Source organism: Melospiza melodia, chromosome 8, assembly GCF_035770615.1.
Source record: "Melospiza melodia melodia isolate bMelMel2 chromosome 8, bMelMel2.pri, whole genome shotgun sequence".
Taxonomy (NCBI): domain Eukaryota; kingdom Metazoa; phylum Chordata; class Aves; order Passeriformes; family Passerellidae; genus Melospiza; species Melospiza melodia.
In genome coordinates this window covers 5,515,040-5,539,522 of record NC_086201.1, presented here as the reverse complement: position 1 = coordinate 5,539,522, position 24,483 = coordinate 5,515,040, and the positions used below count along the sequence as shown (strand labels likewise).

Sequence of the window (24,483 nt, the reverse complement as noted above, 5' to 3'; positions counted from 1 at the left end):
TGTAGGAGATAAACCCAGTAAATACAAAGACGGACAAAACAAAACAAAACAACAACAAAAAAAAAGGAGTAAAAAACACTGCAGTGAAAATGGGTGAAACAAGGGCTATAAATCACAATTCTACACAACTCCTATATATGCAGGATGTAAAAGTTGTAGTTCACGTGCGAATAAAAATATGGGTGAGAAGAAACAAATTCTTTATGAATGAGTTTCGTGTCTTTCCCAACACACTGAAAACAAGAGAAATGTTCTGCATTTCCCTAAAGGAAGATACTTGAGCTTGAGATGGATCTACAATTGTTCAAAGGGAATGGTTGTGAGAATGTGTGCAGTTAACAGGACTTAGAGTGGAAGAGATTCAGTGGGAAAAATGACATTTGTAATCCCCTCTGAACGATTTTAACTTCTCATACTTGGATGAGTAATGTGTCTTCCCACTTTTAACTCTCTCTTGGGAGCAGGTCTGCAAGGAATGAGGGCTTGCAAACATGATATGCAGTCAACACATCATCTGGGGAGAACATGAAAGCAACAAGCACTCTTCAGTGCTTTTAATGAATTGTTCTGAAAACTGGTTTTTAATGCATGACCTGCTTTGGTTTCCCAGGCTGCTGTACAAGATTCTAAGGCAGGGAGTGGGAGGGAAGATTCTGTGTTTCTATGAGACTTTCCTGCTAATTTTTCCTAAATATTTTGTATGTGAATGAAGAAATAGATGCAGCTCTTCCTTCATTTCAATGAAAAACGAACCTATATAAAAATCCCGACAAGTGGATGTTGACCAGAAAGTAAAATCATCCTGTTTATGATCACTCCTGCCATCTGCTACTGGAGAGCTGATGTAGTTGCATTTGCAGAAGAGGAATCCCTCTCCAAATTGGTGAATGTGAAACAAGCATTTTCCTAAAACAGCTTAAAATCTCTGTGTTTAGTTGAATATTTGTTGCCAGGAAGGTCACATTCTGTCCTGTGTCTTGTTTAGGACATATCCATTTTTTGGAGCTTCCTATGCACATGTGAATGTATGTTTTTGAATGAATACATGCAATCCTGGCACAGATTCTCCTATAATTGAAACAGTGAATTTATTTGCTAAAACTTATAATTCTGACCAATGAGGAACACTGGCAAGAACTTTCATGAGTAACCTTCAGTGTTTTTTTCCTTATCTCAATCAGAATACCATTACAAATACTGACTGTATTTTAGACAGCCATAGATAATATCTGTGGTTGGATAGAGGAGTAAATTCTTTGATGCAGATTAAAGATTAGGAATAAGACTTGTAGGCTCACCTTCCTTTGATGCATGTTTGCTCCCTATTAAATTTTGGTGTTATTTTACCATGCTAATACCTGGATTTTGTGACACTCCTTTACAACTGGGTGTTGATAGTGTCCAGTAGTAGTCTGAGACCTGGGTGAAAGTTGGAGAATTGGAAATTGGACCTGCAAGTGCTCAAAGTTTGGTTGAAAAAAGGCTGAGCAGGAAGAGGAATGGGATCTGCCTCCTTCTGTGTTTTTAAATGCTGCCAGCAAGGTTTGTGACCTTTGTGTAACCAGAATTGTTTAAATTCCTGACACTTCTGGCTGCCTGTAGACTGCCAACGCACAGCAGTGAGCTGGGAAAGGTGCTGGTTATGGAAGGTTCCTCCCTTTTTGATGGCTTTCTCTTCCACCCTTGTTTGGCTGAAGGAGCACAACAATTCCTGGATGATATCAAACTTTCCCATAGAAACTCAGGACTACTGGGATGGACCAGTTATCCAAGGCTGTGTCCTGATTCAGTTTCAGAATAGAATTGCACAGGACACGTGGACTGCTCAGAAGGCAAACCTGGCTTCCATCTCAGTGGATTTCTATGTATTTGTTTGTATCTGTTTGAGGGTTAAAGAATTTGGCTCAGAGGTGTCTTAATGAGGGCAGCCTGCTGCCCTCAGCAGAGATGCCTCCACTGCTGTGATATAAAAAGACCCTTTTGCGTACCCACCCCTTTGGCCCCTTGCTTTTCTTCCTGCTAGGATCTGACTGTTGGAGTTCCCTATATATAAAGTTTATCACTTTATTCAGACTTTCAGGGTGAGGGTGAGGACATATGAGTATCTTCCCTGCTCTTTTTGGGTGAAGTCCAAAAGTGGATGGCACCTGTTTTCTAGATCTGGATGGGCTGCAATCCAAGTTGATAGTTGATGGAAATGTCAGGAACAGCTGATCTGGAAGCAAGGACTGTCAAAACAGTCATGGCTTACAACCTTAAGCCCATTTTTAGCACCAAACAAATAATGTTATACTGAGCAACAGCAAGCCTCATGTTTTCTTTCTGTGATTTTGTCTTGAAATTTCGTTGTGAAATGTATCAAATACTGCTGCTTTCAAATGTCAAATGCATGTACTGGTACAGTCATAAAATTAAGCCTTGATCTGAATCTGCCTTACACCTAAACTCAGATCTGATTCAGGCTATTTCTGATGAACAAAAATAGTAGGAGTTGGATTATGAAAAAGATAAAAGCTTGGTCTGCACTGACCTCTTACTGAAGAACATTCTGAAAGATGTTCTATGCCATGATTCTTGTAAGTCTGGCTCTAGAGGTACAGATCAGCCAGGCACAGAAACTTTACTGCTGTGCCCGGCCTGAAGTAATTTCAAGATGACTTTGCTCTGTATTAGAGCCTGTGCTTTCTCGTGCTAAATATTTCATCAGCTTTTGCATGTGGCATCATGGGGGAAAAAAAGTATGAGAGATGCCATGGTGGTGAAAATTTTGTAGAAGTGTTGCTTGTCGGGTTTCTATCAGATTGGATACTGGGCTGGTAACTGGTGACAAGGCAAGCTCTTTGTAGTGCTAATCAGGTTTTAAGCTGAGAGTTTGGCTAAATTTATGGGGCAGGGTATTTTATTGATAGAAGAGCTTGCCAGACCTCTTTGGCAACGCTCTCTTTTCACTTAAAGACCTTGGTGTAAATCTTTTTAATGCGTCAGCTACAAAAAAAAATCTGAAAGGAACTTTCCCCACTTCTTACCATTGCACTATCTTCTGTGTAAATCATCTTGCTTACTCATTCTCTTAGCTACTTTAGATTGTTAGTCTTAATGACAGGACTGCAGTAAAAGTGGGGGGAAAAAAGTATTTTAAACTGTCATTAGTCCATAAAACTTTGATCATTTATAGTAAGTAGGAATTCATCTTGGACTTTTAAGAGAACGGAGAGGTCAGTCAGAGCATCCCTACTCAGTTGTGCACCTGTGTAATGAAGCACTCCTCAAGGGAAAAATAGAAGATGGAAATGTAATTATTAAATGTTCTAAGACTTGGATACAGCTAATTTTTAATTTATAATATATGATGCAAGAATAAGAACTAAGGGTTTTTCTCCTTGAACTTTTCCTGTACTTGATAATTGCATATATAGAATTATTTCAGTGGCCCACATTTCACAGTAAATAATTTCAGAGTTATGATTGTTATCATTCAGCAGTTCCTGAAATATAAATGCTGTGCTTATTGTAGTAGTGCAAAAGGACTTTTTGTTTTATATTCATTACTTACATTTATGCTTAATATCTGTGACCATGTGCGGGAAGCTCTTGCAGGGTGAATGTGGGTGCAGTGCAGAGAAATCTTAAATAGCATTAACATTTTTCTAGTTAAATCTTTAGAAAAGCTTTTAGTGAGACAGCAAGTCTTTCCTGGACCTTGTGCTATATTGACATGAACTTCAACCACAGCCTCTGTATTTGCCAAGCTTTACTGCTATTGATAAACTGCAATGCACGACCAGACCAAAGTTCTAAAAAGAGATTTTTGCTGCAGTTTTTAAGATATATCATTTGACAGGCTAAGAGTTGGTCATTTGAAATGCCAATACTCTATAAATTAATCTCTTTGAACTTTCAGATGAATTTTGGATTACCTGAAGACATTTAAGTACTGCTGAAGTGTGCAGGTCTCTTTCAATTAAAAGACTTTCAGAGTTCAAAGCACTGCATAAGGATTTAGGAACTTGTCTCTTAAAACTGAGAGGAGTGTATTGTGATCATTAATGAATATAAGTTGTTTTATGTGCTGAAGTATTGGGCTAGAAGTATGTGTGTATTCAGGTTGATTTGTTGGTTTCTTTTCTTTTTAATACATATACTTTACAGCAAACCTGTAGATTCCTTCCTGGCATTCTCTCAAGCATTGCTCCAGTTCACTCAATGACTTTATCCCACTCTTTCCAAAATCCATTTAGACTATTTTCATTGTGCTTAGTTTCAGCACAAAGAGATGATTGTTATAATCTGATGGAAATCTGATTATCCCTTTTAAATGAGGAGAATCTATAAAATACACTGTTGTACCTGCTACAAAAGGTTGGTTTTGGGATGCTGCTGGACTTTGTGTACCCAGTATATTTAGAAACAGTGCAGCATGGGACTCTGGTATTCTGCACTTTCATTTTGCTGTTCTTACATAAAAATCAGCAAGGTTTAACAGGAGTAACCATCCATGCAGAACAAACCAGCACGAGGATGATCTTCCTTAAACACTCACACAACTTCTGGGCAAATGCAGGCATTGTTTTGAGCAGAACAGTACATGGTGTGCACTGTGCTGAAGAGCTTTGCCATGTTCCCCTTTTCCTGATCATTTATAGGAAGCCAGGTTGCACAAAAGACGAGGTAAGCACTGGGTAAATATCCTTATTGAATCTCAACCTGGATTAGGAATAATTATTTTGAAGTATTAGAACTCAGTTTACAATAAATGCATTTAAGAGGTCTTGTTCCAGGTTTGCTTTATTTAGCATCCTCACAAATAGGTTTTTATTATTGATTTTGTTGTTATGTTTTCCTACAAGGTTTACCAGATGCACTGGAGGTGTCCTTTGTACAATTTCATTTTCTTTTATTGTCTCCCCTAGGACATCATTATCCTTTGAATAAGCACAGAAAACTGTGTTCTCCTTCTCCTCTTTGGATTTATTCCATACTCTTTATTTCTATTTGAATGACAAGATTGGTCAGGGAATTCAGGATCAAGACTTTGTTTCACATTCTCTTCTTTGCCCAACTGTATTGCAACAAATCTTATCCTCAAGATATAATAAAATGAGACAGGAATGCATCCTGACAAAACACTAAGGCCACATGTGAGTGGCTGGAATGCATCAGATCACAAAATGATGGGAAAATGTTCCTCAACTCGAAAGAGAAGGTTTGAAAAGGTCGGAATTGCTTTGTAGGAGGAAGGATATCAAAATTAGGTTAAGATATCCAGAAAGCAGGAGAAAACTCTTTTGAGGTTTCTTCTTCTTTTGGATCCCTTATCCTTTTCTGTCCAGTCTATCTTTCTGTCTAGTCTGAATCCTACTTTGCATTTATTAAGAAAAGTCTTTTAAAATGAAGTTATATCCAGTGGTGCAAGCAATTTCACTTCAGTCATGGGAAAGAGAACAAAAGAAAGTCTCCTTTCAGCTTGTTTATCCCAAAGCGATGGATGGTTTCTGCCGTGGTTTCAGGAAAAACAGATACTTGAATGGCACATTTACTACTGATCCTAAGATTTCAATGAGGAAAGAAAGAAAAGAAAAGAAAAGAAAAGAAAAGAAAAGAAAAGAAAAGAAAAGAAAAGAAAAGAAAAGAAAAGAAAAGAAAAGAAAAGAAAAGAAAAGAAAAGAAAAGAAAAGAAAAGAAAGGAAAGGAAAGGAAAGGAAAAGAAAAGAAAAGAAAAGAAAAGAAAAGAAAAGAAAAGAAAAGAAAAGAAAAGAAAAGAAAGACCTTTAAATTAAAAAGCTGTCCAAGAAGAACTTTTCATCCTCGTTTTATTTGTTCACTAAACTTTGACTGCTAGAAAGAGAAAAAAAATTCCATATTTCATCTGGAGTAGGAATGAAAGAGAAAATTGTCAGACCTTTCAAAAAAACCCCAAAAAACCACAAACAAAAAAACCCCAAAAAACAAAAACCAAAAAAACCAAAAGGAAGCTGAAAGGCATCCTCTTAGTGCAGGATGTCATGGATGAGCCTTAATTGCAAGGATGCAAACAACAAATTGCAGAGGTGCTTGAAATTGGTGCATCACATAAAAGCAGAGTCAGACTGTGCCATTGCAAAAGGTCTTTTCTTTAGTTTTAAATATTTTTAATATAAACAATATAAATCTATTTACTCAGATTTTATTGTATGCTGCTAGTCCTGGTTTAAGCCATGAACTCTCACTCTGCTGAAAGCATCAGAGAAAGGTTTGAGTGAGAAGCACTTTTAGCAAAACTCTTGCTGTTCCTCTGCTCTGGTATTGTGTCAAACCCCAATGTTTACTGCCTGATTATGCATTTGTGTTTGAATGAGCAGCTTAGTGAGGCTCCATCTGCTCCCTGCTGGTGGAGCCCAGGAGGATGTGAAGGATTGGGTTGCAGTGTTTGAAGAGTAGTAGATGGCTCCAGTGCCGTGGCCAACTCTGCCTTCCCCCAGCCCATGGCTCTGCAGATCAACTGGCATTAGTGCAAGCATTCACAGCTGCACATGGAATATTACAGAAAGCACCAGGGCTCAGCCTTCCACTTGCATATGCTCATTTGCCTGTAAATATGGCTGGAGCCTTGTTCTGGTTTCCTTTTTTCTTCTTTCTCTTTGTCTTTTTTTTTTTTTTTTTTCCTTTGTATTTTCTCTCTTGAGAAAAGGTACAAGTAAAAACTCCTCTGGTCACTATACAGGGTCATCCTTTTTATCTCTATTTACCTGCATTAAATCAAACCTTTCAGGCTGTGTTCTAAAGATTCACAAACTACTGAGGTCATACTCATGAATTTGTAGCTCCCAAGTGACTCCTTTCAACCTTTTAAAACACACACAGTGTATTTTTTCAAGCCTAAATTAGGTTTGTTAGAGAAATCATGCTATCAGATTTTATTAATGGTGACTTTGGACATGTTGGAATTGAGAACATCAAGCTTTACTTTCTCTTTGGGTTCAGTAGTATCCATTCCTCAGTCTCATTGCAGTTCAATGTCTTCACTCATACCTTGAGTATGGTCATCTTGGTGAGTATTCAGAGATTAACTTGGGTGTCAATCTAGAATTATAAATTGATGCTTATTTCCTTGTTCTCTTACATATTACTGTAGAATATTTCTATATTTTGCTGCAGACTCTCATTCTGTGTAATTTTTTATAGTTTTCACCATTTTCTCTTGGATCATATTTGATCCTGAGAAGGAAGCAGATTTCTTTGCTGAAATAAAGGTCTTCTTTTGTTTTTATTCCCTGTAGCCTCTGCATATTTATAACACCATTCTGGGGTGGGTTTAGCTCAGTGTGAGACTCTTTTCCACCAGCTTTTAATCTTTACTTGAAACAGAAGTGCCAAGTATATTTTGAGTTTAAAACCCCTTCTAAAGCTAAAAGATGGTTTTGGCCCACTAATAGGTAGTAGTTTCAAAAGGTTAAGCTGCCTGGAAAATGTGACACGATGTACTTATAAAATTAGGGATGAATCCAGCCTGTATAAATTCAGGTTTTTGATGTACATTTCAAATGTACCACATCATGCAATTTTAAATCAGTCTTCTATGCTGGCATCCAGAGCTGGCATAGATGGCAGGCAGCTGCTGAGTCCAGCTCTTGTTTGTACTCCTGCAACCTTTACAGAAATGTCATGGCTGGGCACAGTGTTTGGTGAATTTGAAAGAACTCTTCTTTCCTCTGAAAGGAGCCATGAAGAACATCTCAAAATTAAGTGGATTTCCCCACTTTGAGCCTAATCTTGACATAACTGGTGCTGTGATACCAACCTGAGTCCTCAGGCAGTGTGAAACATCAGCTGGGTGTTGTGACCTGCATTGCACAAGCCCTGTGATGTTGGGGTGTCCTGGTTGCTACCAAACCACTGATCCTGCAGGTGCTGCTTTCCTTCTGGCAGGTAATTCAGTTCTCCCTCACTGAGGAGGGACACAGACCCTCCTCCCTCTGATCCTGCAGGTTCTGCTTTCCTTCTGGCAGGTAATTCAGTTCTTCCTCACTGAGGAGGGACACAGACCCTCCTCCCTCTGATCCTGCAGGTGCTGCTTTCCTTCTGGCAGGTAATTCAGTTCTCCCTCACTGAGGAGGGACACAGACCCTCCTCCCTGTGTGCCCCTGAAGGGAATTGGGCTTGCTCCTAAGGCACTGTGAGTATGTGAGTGCTGCCTTTGAGGGAGAAACAGGAATTCCACCAACAGCTGCCCCATTTCATCCTTTGGCTGGCTTGGCTTTGTCTGATAGCACAAGGAGAGGCAGCAAAGTGTAGTTCTGCAGCACGCTGGGACACAATCCAATTCTGGATGGATTCTGTGTACTGCTGCAGGGAGCTGTCAAATTGTTGTGCCATTGCTGGTTGTACTGTTTTGCTTGAGGATGTGTTCAGATTCTGTCTAAACAATAATTAAATTTCATTTGCAGGCGGTGGCTGAATGTGTGGAGAGAGAGATAAAATAATCAAGGACACGATTATTCCCAAAATCAATAGGAATTCTAATAGTCTTCTAAAGTACCACTTCATTTCTTTCATAAAGCTGCTGGATTGTTCGCATTTCATATTTTTCTCCTGTACAGGTCAATTAAATTTTAGGTAATTAAATACACTTTTTCACTCTTACTCGCCTTCAAAGGCTACTGTACATCACCAATTTATATAAACTACACTTGCACAGGCTATTTTTAACTTTCCACACTTGAACAAAGTGCCTGGCTGTTGACCTTTGCAGGGTCACACCTGTGCATATTACTGAGTAATTGCCAATTTGTTACTCTGATCTGTGTTCTACATGTTTGATTAAACCTACAAGCTAATCTGAGTTAATTTTATTTGAAGATACGGAATTGTTTTTGTTGGAAGATGAGGGAGGTTTGTGGTAACAAATCAGAATTTTTTGCTGTGATTCACAACTGCTGTGCCTGACAATTTAGAGAGACAATATCACTATTCTGTTATTTTGTGACTTTTTAAATACTAAAATTTATTTTAGAATTGCAGAACCTCCTTATATATGAAAATCTAAAACAGTAAAGCTCTTAATTAAAAAATATGAAACCATTATAATTTCAGAGCAGTATAACAGATTAAAATTTATCTTTATGCATGTACTAATGACGCCTAGTTATTCCTAGTTATTCCTAGATACCTGCTGGTATTGTCTTCATTCACTGAAAGTGAATGTCTAAATGGATTTTATAATATATAAATATTTTCAGACCATCTATTCAACTATGAATCCATCTCTTTCCACTGGTCTACTTGCCAGATAGAAACCCCAAAATAAAAGCATATAATTCAATTTCTGCTTTTTAGTTATACATCCAATTATAAAATGCAGAATGATACAAAGATTAGCATACAGAAATACATTTTTTTCATGACCTATGAAGTTATTATGAGTTACTTAATGAAATGGTGGGGTATGAAGATGGGCAGAACACATAGTCCTACTAAGGCAATAGACTGCAGCACTGCTGTTACTGTCACTCATGGGTTTAAAATACTCCTCATCACAAGCCTTTCTGTCAGCAACCTTGAATTAAATTCCACAAAGCTCCTAATTAACACAGAAATGCACAGTAGCCTCCTGGAACTGGAGATTTGTTACTGTATGGAGGACTTGCTAAACCTTGCATTGATTTCATTTAGAGATGAGCTCATAAAGTAAGAGCTGCAAGTTAGTGTGTGTATTATTGTTACTCATACTGTGCTGCCTGAATTAAAATTATTTATTTTGGCAGTGTCAAAGCAAAACAAACAACAAGCCCTCACAAACCCAGATGATTTCTTTTTGCTAGATTACCAGCAACTATCCAAGAGCCATCTGCAGAGGGCTCAGGCACCTCAGAATATTGAATGCTTCAATTTCCTCTCTGTTACTACATCACAGCGCTCAAGGCCACTTCAGTGCCTATTTGTCATGCTTGTGAGCACCTGAAATCTGATTTTTCTTACTCACTGTGCAGCCTCTGCTAACACCAATATAGAAAGATCTATAATGGGATTGGAAAGTTTAGTGAACACGACACTTAATCAGTGCCATGAAATTTGTTTTAGCTATACTTTCATATACAATCAGAACAAGAGGTACTATTTTAATTTTCCAAGGTGACACAGAGTTATTAGAAACCTGTCCTTACCTATGCAGACAAAGTGGGCTGTAGGTTTCATTTCTGCCTAAAGTGGAAGCATAATGGAGTACCAATCCTGAAAAAAGATTGGGACTGGAGCATTATCTGGTGTAATATTCCAGTTCTGCTTGGTAGTTGACTTGACAGGGATTCACAAGGAAGCTCAAACCATGTACCATATGCCATCAGGTAGCCTAACAGAAGGGTTTTTGTTATTTTCCTTGGTCAGCACTGTGATTTCCCTTTTCCTGCCAGGCTCCTGAGCTCTCCCTTTCCCTCCCAGGCCTGCGTGTGGCTCAGCTGCTCTGCTGACATTTGGTTGTGGAGCAGCAGCTGTGCAATGGGGACCTGCTCAGTGGAAATTGCAGAATGTGCTGTTTTCAGCTAAACGTGCATTTCAATTCTATGTCTTGGGAGTGGAAAAAGGAGCAAACACACAGAGCAGAGCATCTTTCCCAGCTCCTCCTCCCTGTGCTGGTCTTGTTCAGCAGGGATGGAGCATGGATGGTTGACACATACTCTCTCTGTGTTTTTTGTGGAATTAAGCTGGGAGCAAACACTCTGTTCGTCGCTTCTCAGCTGATGTCCACCCCTTCAAATTATTCTGCATTATTTTCATCATTTTCTCAATTTGGAATACACAAAGATGGTCCTTCTGTTTCTGCTCCTTTCCACACTGCTCAGTTCTTGTGGGGTTCAGGTAGAGGTTGATCTGGAAGCACATGCACAGAATGAGCTTTGTGTGTGTGTAGATGTTGATCTTTGTACTCATTGTGATTTTTATTCAGCATCTGAATCATAGCAAATTTTCCCCCATAAAGCCTTAGTTTCATTTTCAAGCACTCAAATGTTGCTGAAAATCAGATGAGTTTGGGTATTAAGAGGTAAGTTCCAGCAATTCCTGACTGTGCAGTTTCAGAAGGTTTTGTCTTTGCCTGTGGCAGAGTGAGGGACTAACAGAGCTGGTAAAAGGAACCAGAGCCTTGCCCACCAGAACCAACTGTTTAATGCTTTCTTTGAAACTGCTACTGATATATTTGGAGCTGTTTTCTCAGTCCAGGAGCAGTCAGTGGTGCCTACAAGACTTGATCTGTTTCTGCTGAAACTTTCAGCAGATGGAGGTGGTGAGCAACAAATTCTGAATCACTGCTTCAGCAATTGTCTTTTAACAGCTTTGATTTTTCTGCATTGCTTTGACTCTTAATATTTCTTTTTATTTTATTATTTTTTTAAAATTTTTGGCATCTGTTAAACAACTTGTGAAAGAGAAGCAGATCTGGAGGGTAATGGAGTGAAATTATTAGCCTTTTGGAATCAGATGATAATTATGCCAACATGAGAAGATCACTAACTATAAATAATGCCAGTGAAAATAAATCCACTAATTCTTATTTACATTATGGAGACCTTTGGACTCCTTTGTACTCTTTGAGGCCACAAGATCTCCAAAGCCCATAATGGAAATGAGAATAGGTCTTTATAATTAAGCAGTTTAACCATCTTGGTTAAAACATTTCAAGAGTGATGGTGTTTTTCTAACAGTAGTGATATTTCAGGTAATTTTTCCTGTGTATTTCCCATCCTGGGGAAAGCTGGGCCACTTGAGGAGAGACAAACACACCAAGAGGGCAGAAAGAAACAATTTCTGCAGAGAAGATCTGCTCATTTGCAGCACATTGGTGACAGCTGCCAGAGGATTGCCTGGTGGGATGGGGGACACGGCAATGCTGCGGCATTTGCTGGAATGCAGAGGCTCCCCATAATGTGCATTTTGTCTCTGCTCCATCTCATTGCAGAGGCAAAAATAAGCCCTGTCATGTTTTACCTAGCAGAAAAGTGGTCTTTGCTTTTCCTCCTGCCTCTGGCTGGTTTCAGCTCTGTCCTGACTGTTGTGGGTTGCTGCTGTTGGCCGTTCCTCTTTGGGTTTTTCTTGTTGGCCACTGCCCGTGCTCCAGAGGGCCTGACCCATGCTTGGCTGCTCCAGGGTTGGTGTTTCACACTGCTGTAGATACTGAGAGTTCCAGAAACTGCCTCTTACATCAGCCAGAAACTCTCACTTATGCTGTTATCTCTCACAGCACCTGTTATTAAAGCCTGTCTTTTCCACTCAGGTTTTCTTTGAGCAGTGTGGCAAATAAAAATAATCGGTTGCAGTGGTAACAAAACAACACACAGTGGGACCTTGCTCCCTGCAGCCTGGAGCCTGTTTCCCATGGATATATCTTGAATTACTTTGTTATACCTCTTACCACAATGCTAAAACTTCTATTGTGCATTTCTGATAGTCTAATTGTTGTATATGCATGTGTTTAGCATGTTCTCAGGCTCCAAGCACCAGCAGCACCGCAAGTTCTTTAAATGTTACCCTTGAAAACTTCAATGTCTCATAACTTCTTTTTATATTGCTGCTGGTGTCTTTGGGAGACATTTATTTGTTAATAAGATACAGATATCCTCTCTCACTGTTAGCTGATTTGGCATTCACAATCATCTCAGGTCCATAATTTCATTTGCACAGACACAGTGGTTAAGACTTTGTACTTCTCTACTTGTAATATTCTTCCAAGTTACAATTTTTAGCACATTTTCTACCCAGCCAGATGCTTCGGACAAAATTCAGGGACATTCTAATAATAATAGAAATTATTGCCAAAAGGGGTCTTGGTGAAGTTTGGATCCAGTGTGGAGTTTGCTTTTCACATAAAGGCCTGTCATATGCAACACCTCAAAAATAATTTTCTGCTTGTCATTTGCTATCATATGCTTGTGTGGTGCATTATTCCTGCCAGCTGTGGCACTACCAACATTTCTACATTAAAATGCATCTTTTTAGGAACGTTTCTTGCTTTATTTTTCTATGAGTTAATCCCTGATTTTAATCAGCCCTCCAAAGTTGTCACCTGTACATTTAACCATCATCCAATCAAATAGTTAAAAACTCTTTACTAATTCAGGCCTGAGAGGTTCTTCTGATAGAAACAGAGCCCTCATTGTTTCTGGTTTTGGAAATTCCCTTTATGGGCCTGTTGAGCTCCTGCTTTCTCTGGGAGTCTTTTTTGCTCCCCTCTTTTTATGCATAGCTGGATGCCCCTCATCTTGTCTGGTGTAATAGATCCTGGCACTGACCAAAAGTGTGGGCTTTTCCTGTGAAGTCCTTGCACTTTTCTTTTTATTCTGTTCTACAAACTTTCTTTCCAGAGAGCCCTAAGCTCATCATTTCATAAAATCACAGGAAAAAATAGATTGAAAAGGACTTTTTGAGTTATTCCATACATCTTCCATTTTCAAAGCAAGGCTGACTTCAAAGTTAGACCCAACTGGGCCCTCACTGTGTCGAGTTCTGAGGCTCTCCAAGGAAGAGGCTTCCACAGCTTCCCTGGATGACCTGCTCCTGTCCTTGACTGTGCTTGTGGTGAGAGGCTTTCTTCCTTAAGCAAAAGAAAATAAAGATAAAATTATTGCAATTTTTGATTTTTTCTGCTTGCGCTTTCATTGTGTGTCCCTTGGGGAAGTCTGGCTCTACCATCCCGTGTTGCTGTTGTGACACTGCTGTTGGGTTTCCACCTTCTTGGTTTTCTTACCTCCATTTTAACCACCCCTCTTCCCACAGCCTGTCCTGTGTTCCAACCCTCTCACTGTCCCATGGCTCTCTGCAGTGATTATTGTTGCTAAAGTCACCTTTGTTTCTAATATAAAGGATTAATTTCAGACTATAGAGTGAAATGATCCTCCTGCCCTTTATTTTTTACTGTTTGGTAAAGGTGTTATCCTCCTCTCATCCTCCATCTTTTCATCTGATACAGAGTTGGTATTTTAGATTAAAATGAGCTCTGAGAGTTTGTGCTTTCTCTACTTATCTGTTTGGAGACTTCATTTTGCTGCTTTGCATACCAGAGATGTTATTTCCCTAGGAAAAGTGAGCTTCACAGAACCCTTTCAGGATGGAGCACAGCTGTCTGATCTTATCTGGGCCTGACAGATGCCTACCCTTCCCACCAAGCTCCACTGTCTCATTGAAAGAATTACCTGTTTCTGCAATCTTTGCATTTAAAAATGATCTGCATACATATGCTTGGAAAGTAGGGCTGATTTTAATAATGTGAAGGAAACACAATAAGATGTTGGAGAGAGATGCCATAACAAGCGGAATTACTTTTATCACTTCCTTGTTCCATCACCCATTTCAGTGTAATTGTCTTATTTGTATTGGCTTCTCCTTTGGAAGAACACAGAGCAATTTCCAAATGTTTAATTAAAACCTCACAACACTTCTGTGATGTGAATGCTGTAAATGAAAGAGAGTAGATAAAGCCTTTCTAAAGCCACTTTTGTCTTAAGAATTTTGTTCCATTTTATCTTTCACCCAAACAGGGATCACTTTTTTTGGTGCACCGTAGTTTACTTGTATCAAGATATCAAATCCTTGCAAAGAGGGACATTTCTTGGCACCACAGGGAATATCCTCCATGATGGGCTACTGGTTACTCTTCTTTATCCATCCATGCCTCCTCTTTCTCCTTCCTCTTCTGAGGAAGCCTCTGCTTCTTGTTGTACGTCAAAAGTGGGATGAATCTTCAAGGTTTCTAAAACTTCGTATTATGCTGTAACAGCTAAAGGATTTCAGTTGAAATAAGAACCTGGGCTGCCTGGATGTGAATGTATATTCAAATTTTGAGATGGTTTTTAAAGAAATACATCCACAGCAGCCAGTTTAGTTCTTCTCACTGTTAAGAAATGTCACTTTTCAACCTAAGCTTTCATGAAACTCTACAGTATTTTTTATCCCAGTAATAATTTCATTTTTTTCCCCACAATCCTCATATTGATTTGTTAGAACCATTTTTCTTCAACCTTCAAAGGTTTCCTGGTGTAAGAGATCTCCCAGAATTCTTCCCTTATAGACAGAATGCTGTCTATTTTAGCTAATTTTACATAAATTCCTTCTCCTCACCTTGTATTATCCAGTAGCGCTCACTGTTAACCAAGACATCGTTCTCTTTTTTTTGAAGGTGTTATTTAGGCAGTCAGTTTAGGTCTGATATAAATTTTGGTGGTATTCTCTCAATGAAGTGTCAGCAGTCTCACAGTGACAAAGCACAGAGACACAGCAGGGGCTGCTCCCACTCTGGGCCCTTCTGCTCGTCTGCCCTGATGAACTTCCACTGATGAATCAACCTCTTCCTTTCTTCTCCCTCCCTTTTCCCCCACCCATTTCCCTCCCTCCATCTCCTCCTGTGTTTGGCACTTTGGATATTGCACAGGCCCTGAGCAGAGGAGCTCACTTTTCATTTTCCCAAGATTTCCACCCACTTCCCTTCTCTCCTGCCAATGCACACACTCATACACATGTCAGTGTGTTGCTGAAATCTTGGAGAGATAGATTTGAAAAAGGTAAAGAAAACCATTAAATACTTGTATCTTGAGATGGCTATAGAAGAGAACTTCCATCTTAATGTTTGCAGTTTGTTGTTTAAATTAGTAGCAAAAATACTCTTTATTTTAGCAAATATAATCACATTTTGCAAACAAGTACAGATTTTTGTAAAGAAGCAGATTTTCCATGAAAGGGAACTTCTGTTTTGTGGAACAGGAGTGAAAATAGAAACTAACATATGAAACTACTTCGACTTACATTATGATTAATTCATAAATAACCAAGAACTATGTTAAAATGCTTCTTTAAACTTAACCAGTAAAATCAAACAACATGATTTATTCACTTTGCTAGGTGCTGTTTTTATACAGTGATGTAGCAGGCTAAGTAAAATGATTTATACAAAGTACCATGCTTGGATTATTTTAACAATAATGTAATGGGATCTGAGACCAAATGGTGTATATCTCACAGTTTCTGCTTTATTCATGCATCATGTAAATTGAATAGCCAAGTGTTTACAGGAAAACAAAGCTGGGATTGGCATCAGGCATGCTCTGTTCATACACAGAGAACAGAATGCACTCACAAATAAGTCAAACCCCAAGATCTGCAGAACTAGAGATGGCTTAGCACCTCTGGAAGAACTCACATTATTCCAGTGCCTGACCATCAAGTAAGGTACTTGCTCTCAGACACCCTCAAGATTTTGACTTGTATATTTGTGCATGCCATGGATAACCCTGCCCCATTATTAAAAAAGTAGGACTGATAAGACACACAAGCTCATACAGTAACAATTCAGTAGAACATTGAATGATGATGAGCTCTTTATATGTGAAACCTGAGCTTCAATTCATCTGTGTCTCCAGAAATTAAATTCTTTTTCCCTTGATTTATAGAAAATCCATTACAGAGTAACAGCTTGATTTTAATTTTTTTTTTTTTTTTTTTGCTCCTGAGGTTAGAGAAGTTTTACATTACAAATATATTTAGGCAAAGTGAAGGATTTGTCCCAAATTTTCCTCATTTAAATACACACAGTTACACATACACAAACGTTCCTCAGAGAAATCATGGTTTTAATTGCTTTGCATAGACATTATCTGTCTATACCATAAATATTTGGGCCACAGTGCTCTGGGGTCTAATTTCTGCCACGATCAATCAGTGTTGCTGAAACTCCTGTATTATTTAGCAATTGAAACCCTGAGAAAATCTTCAAGCCCAGTTGAATTCAACAGTTTATCCTGAGTAAAGAGAGAAGAATTCAATGTTAAACTGAGCCACATTAAACAGGAGAGAAGGCCAAGTTTTAGGGCCTGCTCCTGTTTTTGTCATTGAAAATCATCTTGTATAAACCCTTTACAAAACTAGGGAGATAAAATCCCTTTCAAAGGGAGGACACCAAATTCCTCTAGGATTGTAGAAATCATTCTTGAGAGTTTCAAGTTATGAGATTTCAGCTCTTACTTTGGTACAGAAGTGGACTTCACATTTTGTACTCATTTCTTTTAATAACTAAGCATAAAGATATCTCATTAAATCCAAATATACTTCATTTGCCAAGAGTTACACTAAAACCTCCTAAAATTGCAATAAAATCACAGCATTTTGAAAACCTGAAATTAATAATTTTATTGTCTTTCTTACAAATTTTGAAATTCAGAGCATACTCAATGAAAAATTTTCCTAAATTTGTTTGAAGCTGAATTATGTTTTGTCATTTTAGGTATAATATGAAATGATACAGCTAAATGAATAAATTAATGTTAACTGTCTATAAAGAGGTCAGATGCTTTGTTTTAATGTGTTCACAAGAATGTAGGGCCTAACTGCAAGATCAGCTTTAATTGTAGAGCAAATAACTTTTTAAAAGATAAATTTCTTCAAATTGATTAAAAAGATCCAGGAAAATATGTTTGTAGAACTCTATGCCCACACACAGAGGCCGACACAACACAAAAATTAAAAAAAGACTTTACACAAAACTGTAAAGAGTTCCAGCTTCACTAATCAGTGCCAAAGCAAACACAGACCATGATCTGGCAGCAATTGCAAGTTCCTCATTAAAAAAAGATTAATGATAGAAACCTTCTAAAAGCAAAAAATCTCCTCTCAATCCAGGAAAATGCAGCCTGTGGCTTTTAATAACCGAAGAGACTGACGTGATGTGGACTCGCTGGGATTTGCTTGGTATTTTTCTTTGTTAGAATTCAAAGGAAGAGCTTACTGCATTTCTGTGGGTACAGCAGATTTTTCCTCATTGGGTACAGAAAAAGTGTGTTGGGCAGGGGAGAAGGGAAATAAAAAGGTGAAGTTGTATAGGAGTCCACCACGACCTTGTTCTTGCTAAGTTCTTGGTAACAACTGCCAGAATTTGCTTTGCACTTATGTAGGGCTAGAAGAGAAAACTCTGTACAGAAGAGAAAGTGAACAAAGTGCTGCTTCTTCAGCCCTCATGTTTGGCCAGAGCAGCGAGGCTGGCCAGGAGCACAGATGGCAGCAGGGGAGGAAAAAGGAGACAAGTTCTGCTCGCAGCACCTCTTGGAGTGGTACAGTTACCAGGCTTACAGAATACAGAGTGCCTCCCAAAGTAACAAGTTAATGCCTAATTAATTATGTTATAAATAGTAATTTTGCAATAAAAATATTGCAAAATTAACCTCTGTGGTTTAAGATTTCAGCCTGCTGCTTCACTAATGTCCAAATCTGAACACAGAATATGCTTATTTGCCTTTTAGAGTTACTTCTGAAAAACAATATACAAGTTAGTAAATTGAGGGGAGTTAAACGACCTCAGTGGTGTACAGGGCACAATTATGGAAAGACCGGGGTGATGGGTAAAAGCCCTTGGAAAACCCTCCCTGCCAGGCAGATTTAGGAATATCCCGCGCTATTTAAAGGGCTGGCAGGACTCACGGTGTTAATACGAAAGGAGCATCGCTTACACTGCACTTCTCCCCTTTCCTCCCCTGCGCTGGCTGCGTCCCGTGCCCCTGCGCTCTGTGCCAGTGCACAGCCGAGGGCGCGGCTTTCTTTCACTGGAAGTTTTTCCAGCTTTCTGTGAACACCTCAAAATAATCCCCCAGCACGGCTGAGGCCTCTGAAGCATGTCAGCTGTCGGCATCAGGCCGTGTCCCCGGCGCTGGCGTGCAGCTGCAGGGGTGGGCGGCAGCGCTGCGTGCAGCCCGGGCTGCGCTGGAGGCGGAGGGCACGGCGCGTTCGTGGCAGCCCCCCCTGACAGGGGACACCGTGTGTTTGGAAGTTCAAGTTTCATCATGCGACACAGGTTTGGGAGGCATCAGGATCAGGGCTTGGCTGCTGAGGTTTAACGTTTCTCGCGCTAAAATAGCTGCAGCGCCCGGTGCGACCGAGGCAGTGGATTTCACTTGCAAAACACCCTGAAAAAAGCCCTCACAATATGAAACAAAGTGCATAGGCTTAAAGAGGAACTCTTTTAGGACTGTGCTATCTAAATGTAAACATGCAGCACGAGTGAGGCGATGTTACCCAGAGCAGTGGTACAGTCAGAGCAGGAGTGGTGCGAGACCTCAGCCTGTTCAGGGCCCGGTTACGGCTGGAGCAGGTGATGCTTTCTCTCTTTCTCGGTGCTGTTCGATGGACAAAAACACAGGTTAGGAGGCACCAAGGACAGCACTGACCCCTTTGGCAGTTCAATCCCAAACCTGCGGAGGAAACCAACAACCTCCCCAAGAGAGAGGCACTCAGAAGCCGGGCCTTACCCGCTGCCGCTGGTCGCTGAGGCAGAAGGTGCAGATGGAGCGGGGCGCGGAGGCACCTGGCGGCGAGCAGGGCTGAGCGGGCTGCGGGCACGGCTGCGGGCACGGCTGCGGACAGGGCTGCGGACAGGGCTGCAGGCACGGCTGTGGACAGGGCTGCGGGCAGGGCTGCGGGCACGGCTGTGGACAGGGCTGCGGGCACGGCTGCGGGCACGGCTGTGGACAAGGCTGCGGGCACGGCTGCTCGGCATCCCCCGCGCCGTCCTGCGGGCGCTGCTGCAGCAGCAGCACGTTGGCCAGGTGCGAGATGTAGCTGGCCGCCAGGCGCAGCGTCTCCACCTTGGAGAGGCGGCGGTCGGCGGGGCGGGTGGGGATGAGCCGGCGGAGGGCGCCGAAGGCCGCGTTGACGCTGTGCGTGCGGTGCCGCTCCCGCGCGTTGGCCGCCGCCCGCCGCCCGCCGCCGCCCCGCGCCCGCCGCCGCCGCCCCGCGCCCCCCGCGCGGCCCCGCGCCGGCCCCGCGCCCGCCGCCGCCGCCGCCGCGCCCCCGCCGCCCCGCATGGCGCCCGCCGCCGCCCGCCCGCCGCTCCATCACTTTTATGCGCGGCAGGTGCCGCATCGCCCCGGCTCGCCCCGCGTCCCGCCGGCCGCGCTTGGCGGCTGCTCCCGGCCGGGGGCCGCTGCCGCACCTGTCGCGGTGCCGGGCTCGGCAGAGGCTCCGCGGAAACCCCCGCTCCTCCTCCTCCTCCTGCCGCTGCCGGGGGGGCTGTCCCGCATCCAGCGGTGCGACCCGTCCGGGGATCCTCGTGGGGCGCACAGACCCCCGCGGGTTTCACCCGTTCTGCGGCCCCGCATTCCGTGTCTGTTCCAGCATATGTGTGGATACGGATGAACAGGATCGTTCAGGCTGGAAAAGACCTCAGAGTCCAACCTTTGACCGGCTGAAAGGTGATGACCTTGTCAATTAACCATAGCACTAAAATGTCATGTCCAGCTGTTTCTTGAACACCTCCAGGGTGGTGGTGTCATGTCCAGGGTTTCTTGAACACCTCCAGTGGTTCCACCACTGCCCTGGGCAGCCCCTTCCAGTGCTTGACAGCTCTTCATGTGATGAAATCTTCCTGATGCCCAGAGTCTCTGTCCTCTTGTCCCTTCACTAGTTGCCTTGGAGAAGAGGCTGATCCCCACCTGGCTACAACTTCCTTTGAGGTTATCTTTAGGCTGGAGTGATAGATCAAGCACGGAGGTGGATTTCACACCTTCCCCAAGCAACCCTAGACACATACAAACCCAATTTCTCATTCTGTTCAGAATGAGTGTCTGCCTCAATCATTTACTTATTAAAAGGTCATCATAAGCACTAATTGATTGCACCTCTTTTCTTCATAAAAATTTGACATCCTGTCTGAGCTCAGGGACTCAGGAAAGGTCATGGCACAGGTTTACTCAAATGAATAATCTCTACCTGATTAAGCAGCCTCAAATGACTCTTTCTCTGTGGTCCTGGAAGTTTATTTGTGGTGACCTAAATATGAATCCTTCTTCCCAAATTAGGGCAGGATTAGCAGAGCCATATCTCTCTAATCATGGGTGCACACACTAAGGGCAGGCTGCTGCTTAGACAAGTTTGGCTGGGGCTTGTGCCCTCTGAAAATACAAAAGCTGGTACCAACAGGCAGGGCTACATCTCTGCAGTGCATTCCACTGCTGGGATGGCAAAGTGCTGGTTTGTGTCGGTTGCACTTTCTGTTTGGGCAGAACTTGTAGGAAAAAATGGACCAACACCTCTGTCAGCCATCTGCAGCAGTGTCCTACCTTGGCCTGTTGATGAGCAACACTTATTTAATGTGATTTTCCTTTACCTGACTTGGGAGAAAGAGAGGGAAAGTATTTTGATTTCCCATTGGGTAATGTTTTAGAGATTTTTGTGATTTCCATAGCAAAATATTGCTGCAATAAAGTTGTCTTGAGGGGTTTGATAGCAAAGGCTGAAGAAATGCAAGGCTGCATGGATAGGTGTGTGCCATGCTACTGATCCAAAGGAATTCCTTTGGGGTGAGAGCAGGATGTGGCCCTTCATCATCAGATGCTGAGGAAAACTGTGTTCAAAGTCATGCAGTTTTCCTGAAGTTTGGGAATATAACCATATCCTACTCGCACAGTAGGATATTCTGTCTGCTTAACCCTTCAAAAAGTAAATGATCTAGAAAGTCCTGGAGTTGAATTTCAGTCCTTAGAAGTGCTGCTTTTTTGAAGTCTCCAGGTAAGCCTGCTCCGTCCTCCATGCAGGCTTCTTCCTTTCTGTCACCGCCAATATTTCTAGGATGAAATTCCTGAATGACCAGACAAAGTCAACAACAAATCTCTCATTGACTGTAATGGAGGCAGGATTTCACCCTTGATAAGTTCTGGTAGCTGAGCAGTGGAGATAATTGATTCTTTGTCAGACTCACTCATTTGCTTACCAGTCCTTAGCATCTCATTTTTTTTTTTTAATTACTGAAAAAAATTACTGTTAAAATCCTATAAACCAAAACAAAATCAACCCCCTTCAGCAAAAAGAACCCTGAGACAAAACTAAAACTGGTATTCTCAAAGTCGGAATTCATGGCTTATTGATAAACCAAGAATGAGAAAAGGAATAAGCAATACTGAGGAAGAAAATGATGCAGAGAAAACCAGAATGATTTCCTGTGACTTTACAACAACAGCTAATTTGGGGGTTAAGGACAAAGGGGTGGCTGAATGATTCTTGTTTTGTTTCCAGTTGGAAATCGTAATGCAAGAAATGGTTTGGTTTTATTTTTGGTTAGATAAGGAGTGTTGCAAAAAGGCCAAAATGCTGGTGACTTTAATTACTAGGTTATTGATTGGGATAATATTTATGCAAGTGCTGGGGGAGCACATTCCTCGAGGAAGGTGCAGCATTGCTGTTATTTTACAATTTGCTGAATTGCTAATAGTGAGCAAGAATGGGGCTGCATGAATGCAAAGCAGAAGAGTGGGCAATATTTTATGTGCAGTGATAAGGTTTTGCCTGAAATTTGCCTTCGTGCTATGTGGAGAAAGTTATCTGATATCCATTGTAAGGAAGCATTCAACAGTATTCAAAAGACTGGAAATATGAAGTATCTCACTGATTAGTTGCAGTCTAGTGGCTGGCATTTCTTTAATTTGCCTTTATTTTTTGAAGAACAGTGTTAATAGGAAATAAAAAAAAGAGAAGAATTCAGAGGAAGGCAATTTGGAAAAGCTATACCTATGAAAAGAGCAAGTTATTTAGAGGATAACAAAAGAAACAAATCTAAATTAGCAGCGCTGAATGTCTCTGGTCACAGCCAAGAAGCCTTCCAAATGTATTTCCATTAAATAGGAGGTATAACACAAAATTGTTCACTTGTTAAAAAAAAAAAAAAAAAAAAAAAGACATTCAGGGAAAAATACCTTTAAAAAGAAGCACTTGAATGTTTGTGGCCTCATTCTGTGCCTGCAGGTCACACTGACTTCAATGAGACACTTGTTTATTCAAGAGCGGAAACATGGCAGTATCCTATGGACAAATTTTTTGGGTTTTTTTCCCCAACTGTTCATATTTTTCTGCCTCACTCCATGGTGCTTCTTGCCACATGCTGTGTTTTTTGAAGGATTGTATTCTGTTTGCCTTCTCCATCAAAGCTGTTACACATACACACGTATTTTTATTTCTGCATACAATATTGCTTGCACGTATGAGAAGATATAACTGTGTTGTAGGCAAAAGCAGCACAGATCTCTACAGATTTCCAAACCACTGTTATAAACTGTTTTATCAACCAGGACACTTCTGCAGTGCTCACCTGATAAGGCAGGTGTGTGCTGTACTTCAATCACATTTGACAGAAGGGAGAGTCCAGCTCTAACAAAGAGAAGCAAATACAGGATGTTGATGGCTGGAAATAATAAATTTGACAAAATGTTATCAATTATGTGTCTGTCTTTGACTTTGGCTGGCTCTGACAACTACTGCTGCCCTTCACAAACCTGGGTGATGGAGTTGTCATTTTTATTGCAATTTTTAATAAATGTGACTGCCATAAAATACCTGTTGATTGAAGAATCTTCCAAATAGCATTTTGCTCTATACGGGTCCTTTAAGGGTGTGATTTTAGGGGGAAAAGATTCAGGAGCAGTCAAAATATGGGATGGTGCAAGAGAATTTTTTGGCAAAGGAGGCCTTGCACAGAAATGAGAAAAGGTTAATCAAGAGGTGGACTTAAGGCTTCATGTGTTAAAATCCTGTCAGGTTGGGATGGTGAACCTTCCAGATCGTAATAAATATCCTGCATGCATTTTGAAGTCTCAGTCTGGTAGAGCAGTGCAGGCACCCAGGCAGGGGAGGAGCAGGAGCAGCTCTGCCCTGCTCTGCTGGTAGTTGATTAATGTGGGACCTAACAAGTCCCTTCTTGATATTCCAGCCAGCCAGATTTAGCACGACACTTATCTCTTCACTTGCCATCTCTTCACTTGCAATCTCTGTTCTTCATCTGAATTGATCTGTGCCACGATTCTCTGGTGTGTTAATGAGTTTTCTGTATGGTGCAGTGCTAGAGGCCTTGTTAAACACCAGGGACATCCTGGCTGCTGCATTTTATTCATACACCCACTCTGTTACTCTTGACAAAAAGAAGCTGAGTTGTTTATCTTCAGGTTTTTTTGACAAAAAAATTTGTCTTACAGTAATTTTCTCTGCTCTGGCTGCCCACAGAGGCAAATCCAAATATATTATTCACCTGCTATTTCAAAACCATTTAAACTTGCCAAGTCTAAGTGCTGTTTTACACATTGTGCTGATACTCTCAAAGTTGTTATTAACTGCCTCAGAAGTAGTTTTTGATTGTGGTTGCATTTAGCAGAAAGATGACAAGGCATGTTCTTTTGTCTGTCAGGCTGAAGTGATATAAGGACAATACACCTGCCCTTGGAAACGAAATGTTTTGGAAGCAGTGTTTCTGCAGAGTCTGTTTTGCTCATTAAAGCTGCCAGAGCCCTCCCTTGCCTGCTGCCTTGTTTCACTGCTTTTAAAATCCATCCTGACACAGCTTGGAGAGTTGTCTAGAAGAACATTGAGCTGTTGTGCATGGGTTGGGAGCTGAGATCCTTTGCTAATCCGTTTGGAAATCCCTCTGTTGGTGACAAACCAGCCTTAGACGGAGCTGGGGTAGCCTGGGTCTCTGTGGCTGCCTGGCTGGCCAGGAGGGAC

General features: G+C 41.2%; 1 protein-coding gene and 1 long non-coding RNA gene across 2 annotated transcripts; both read right to left on the bottom strand.

Annotated features, from left to right (window-relative positions):
• Positions 1–15,592: 15,592 nt before the first annotated feature.
• On the bottom strand, positions 15,593–19,354 carry LOC134421113 (uncharacterized). The gene is made up of 2 exons (XR_010028529.1): positions 19,251–19,354; positions 15,593–19,118 (listed from the first exon to the last, which is right to left on the bottom strand). It is a non-coding gene; the product is annotated as an uncharacterized LOC134421113 (long non-coding RNA).
• Positions 19,355–19,424: 70 nt separating this feature from the next.
• Positions 19,425–19,694, bottom strand: LOC134420959 (transcription factor 15-like; the record flags this gene model as incomplete). Its single annotated transcript, XM_063161350.1, has 1 exon — positions 19,425–19,694. A coding segment is annotated over one exon (270 nt), but the record flags the coding sequence as incomplete, so codon positions are not given.
• Between the last annotated feature and the right edge of the window lie 4,789 nt (positions 19,695–24,483).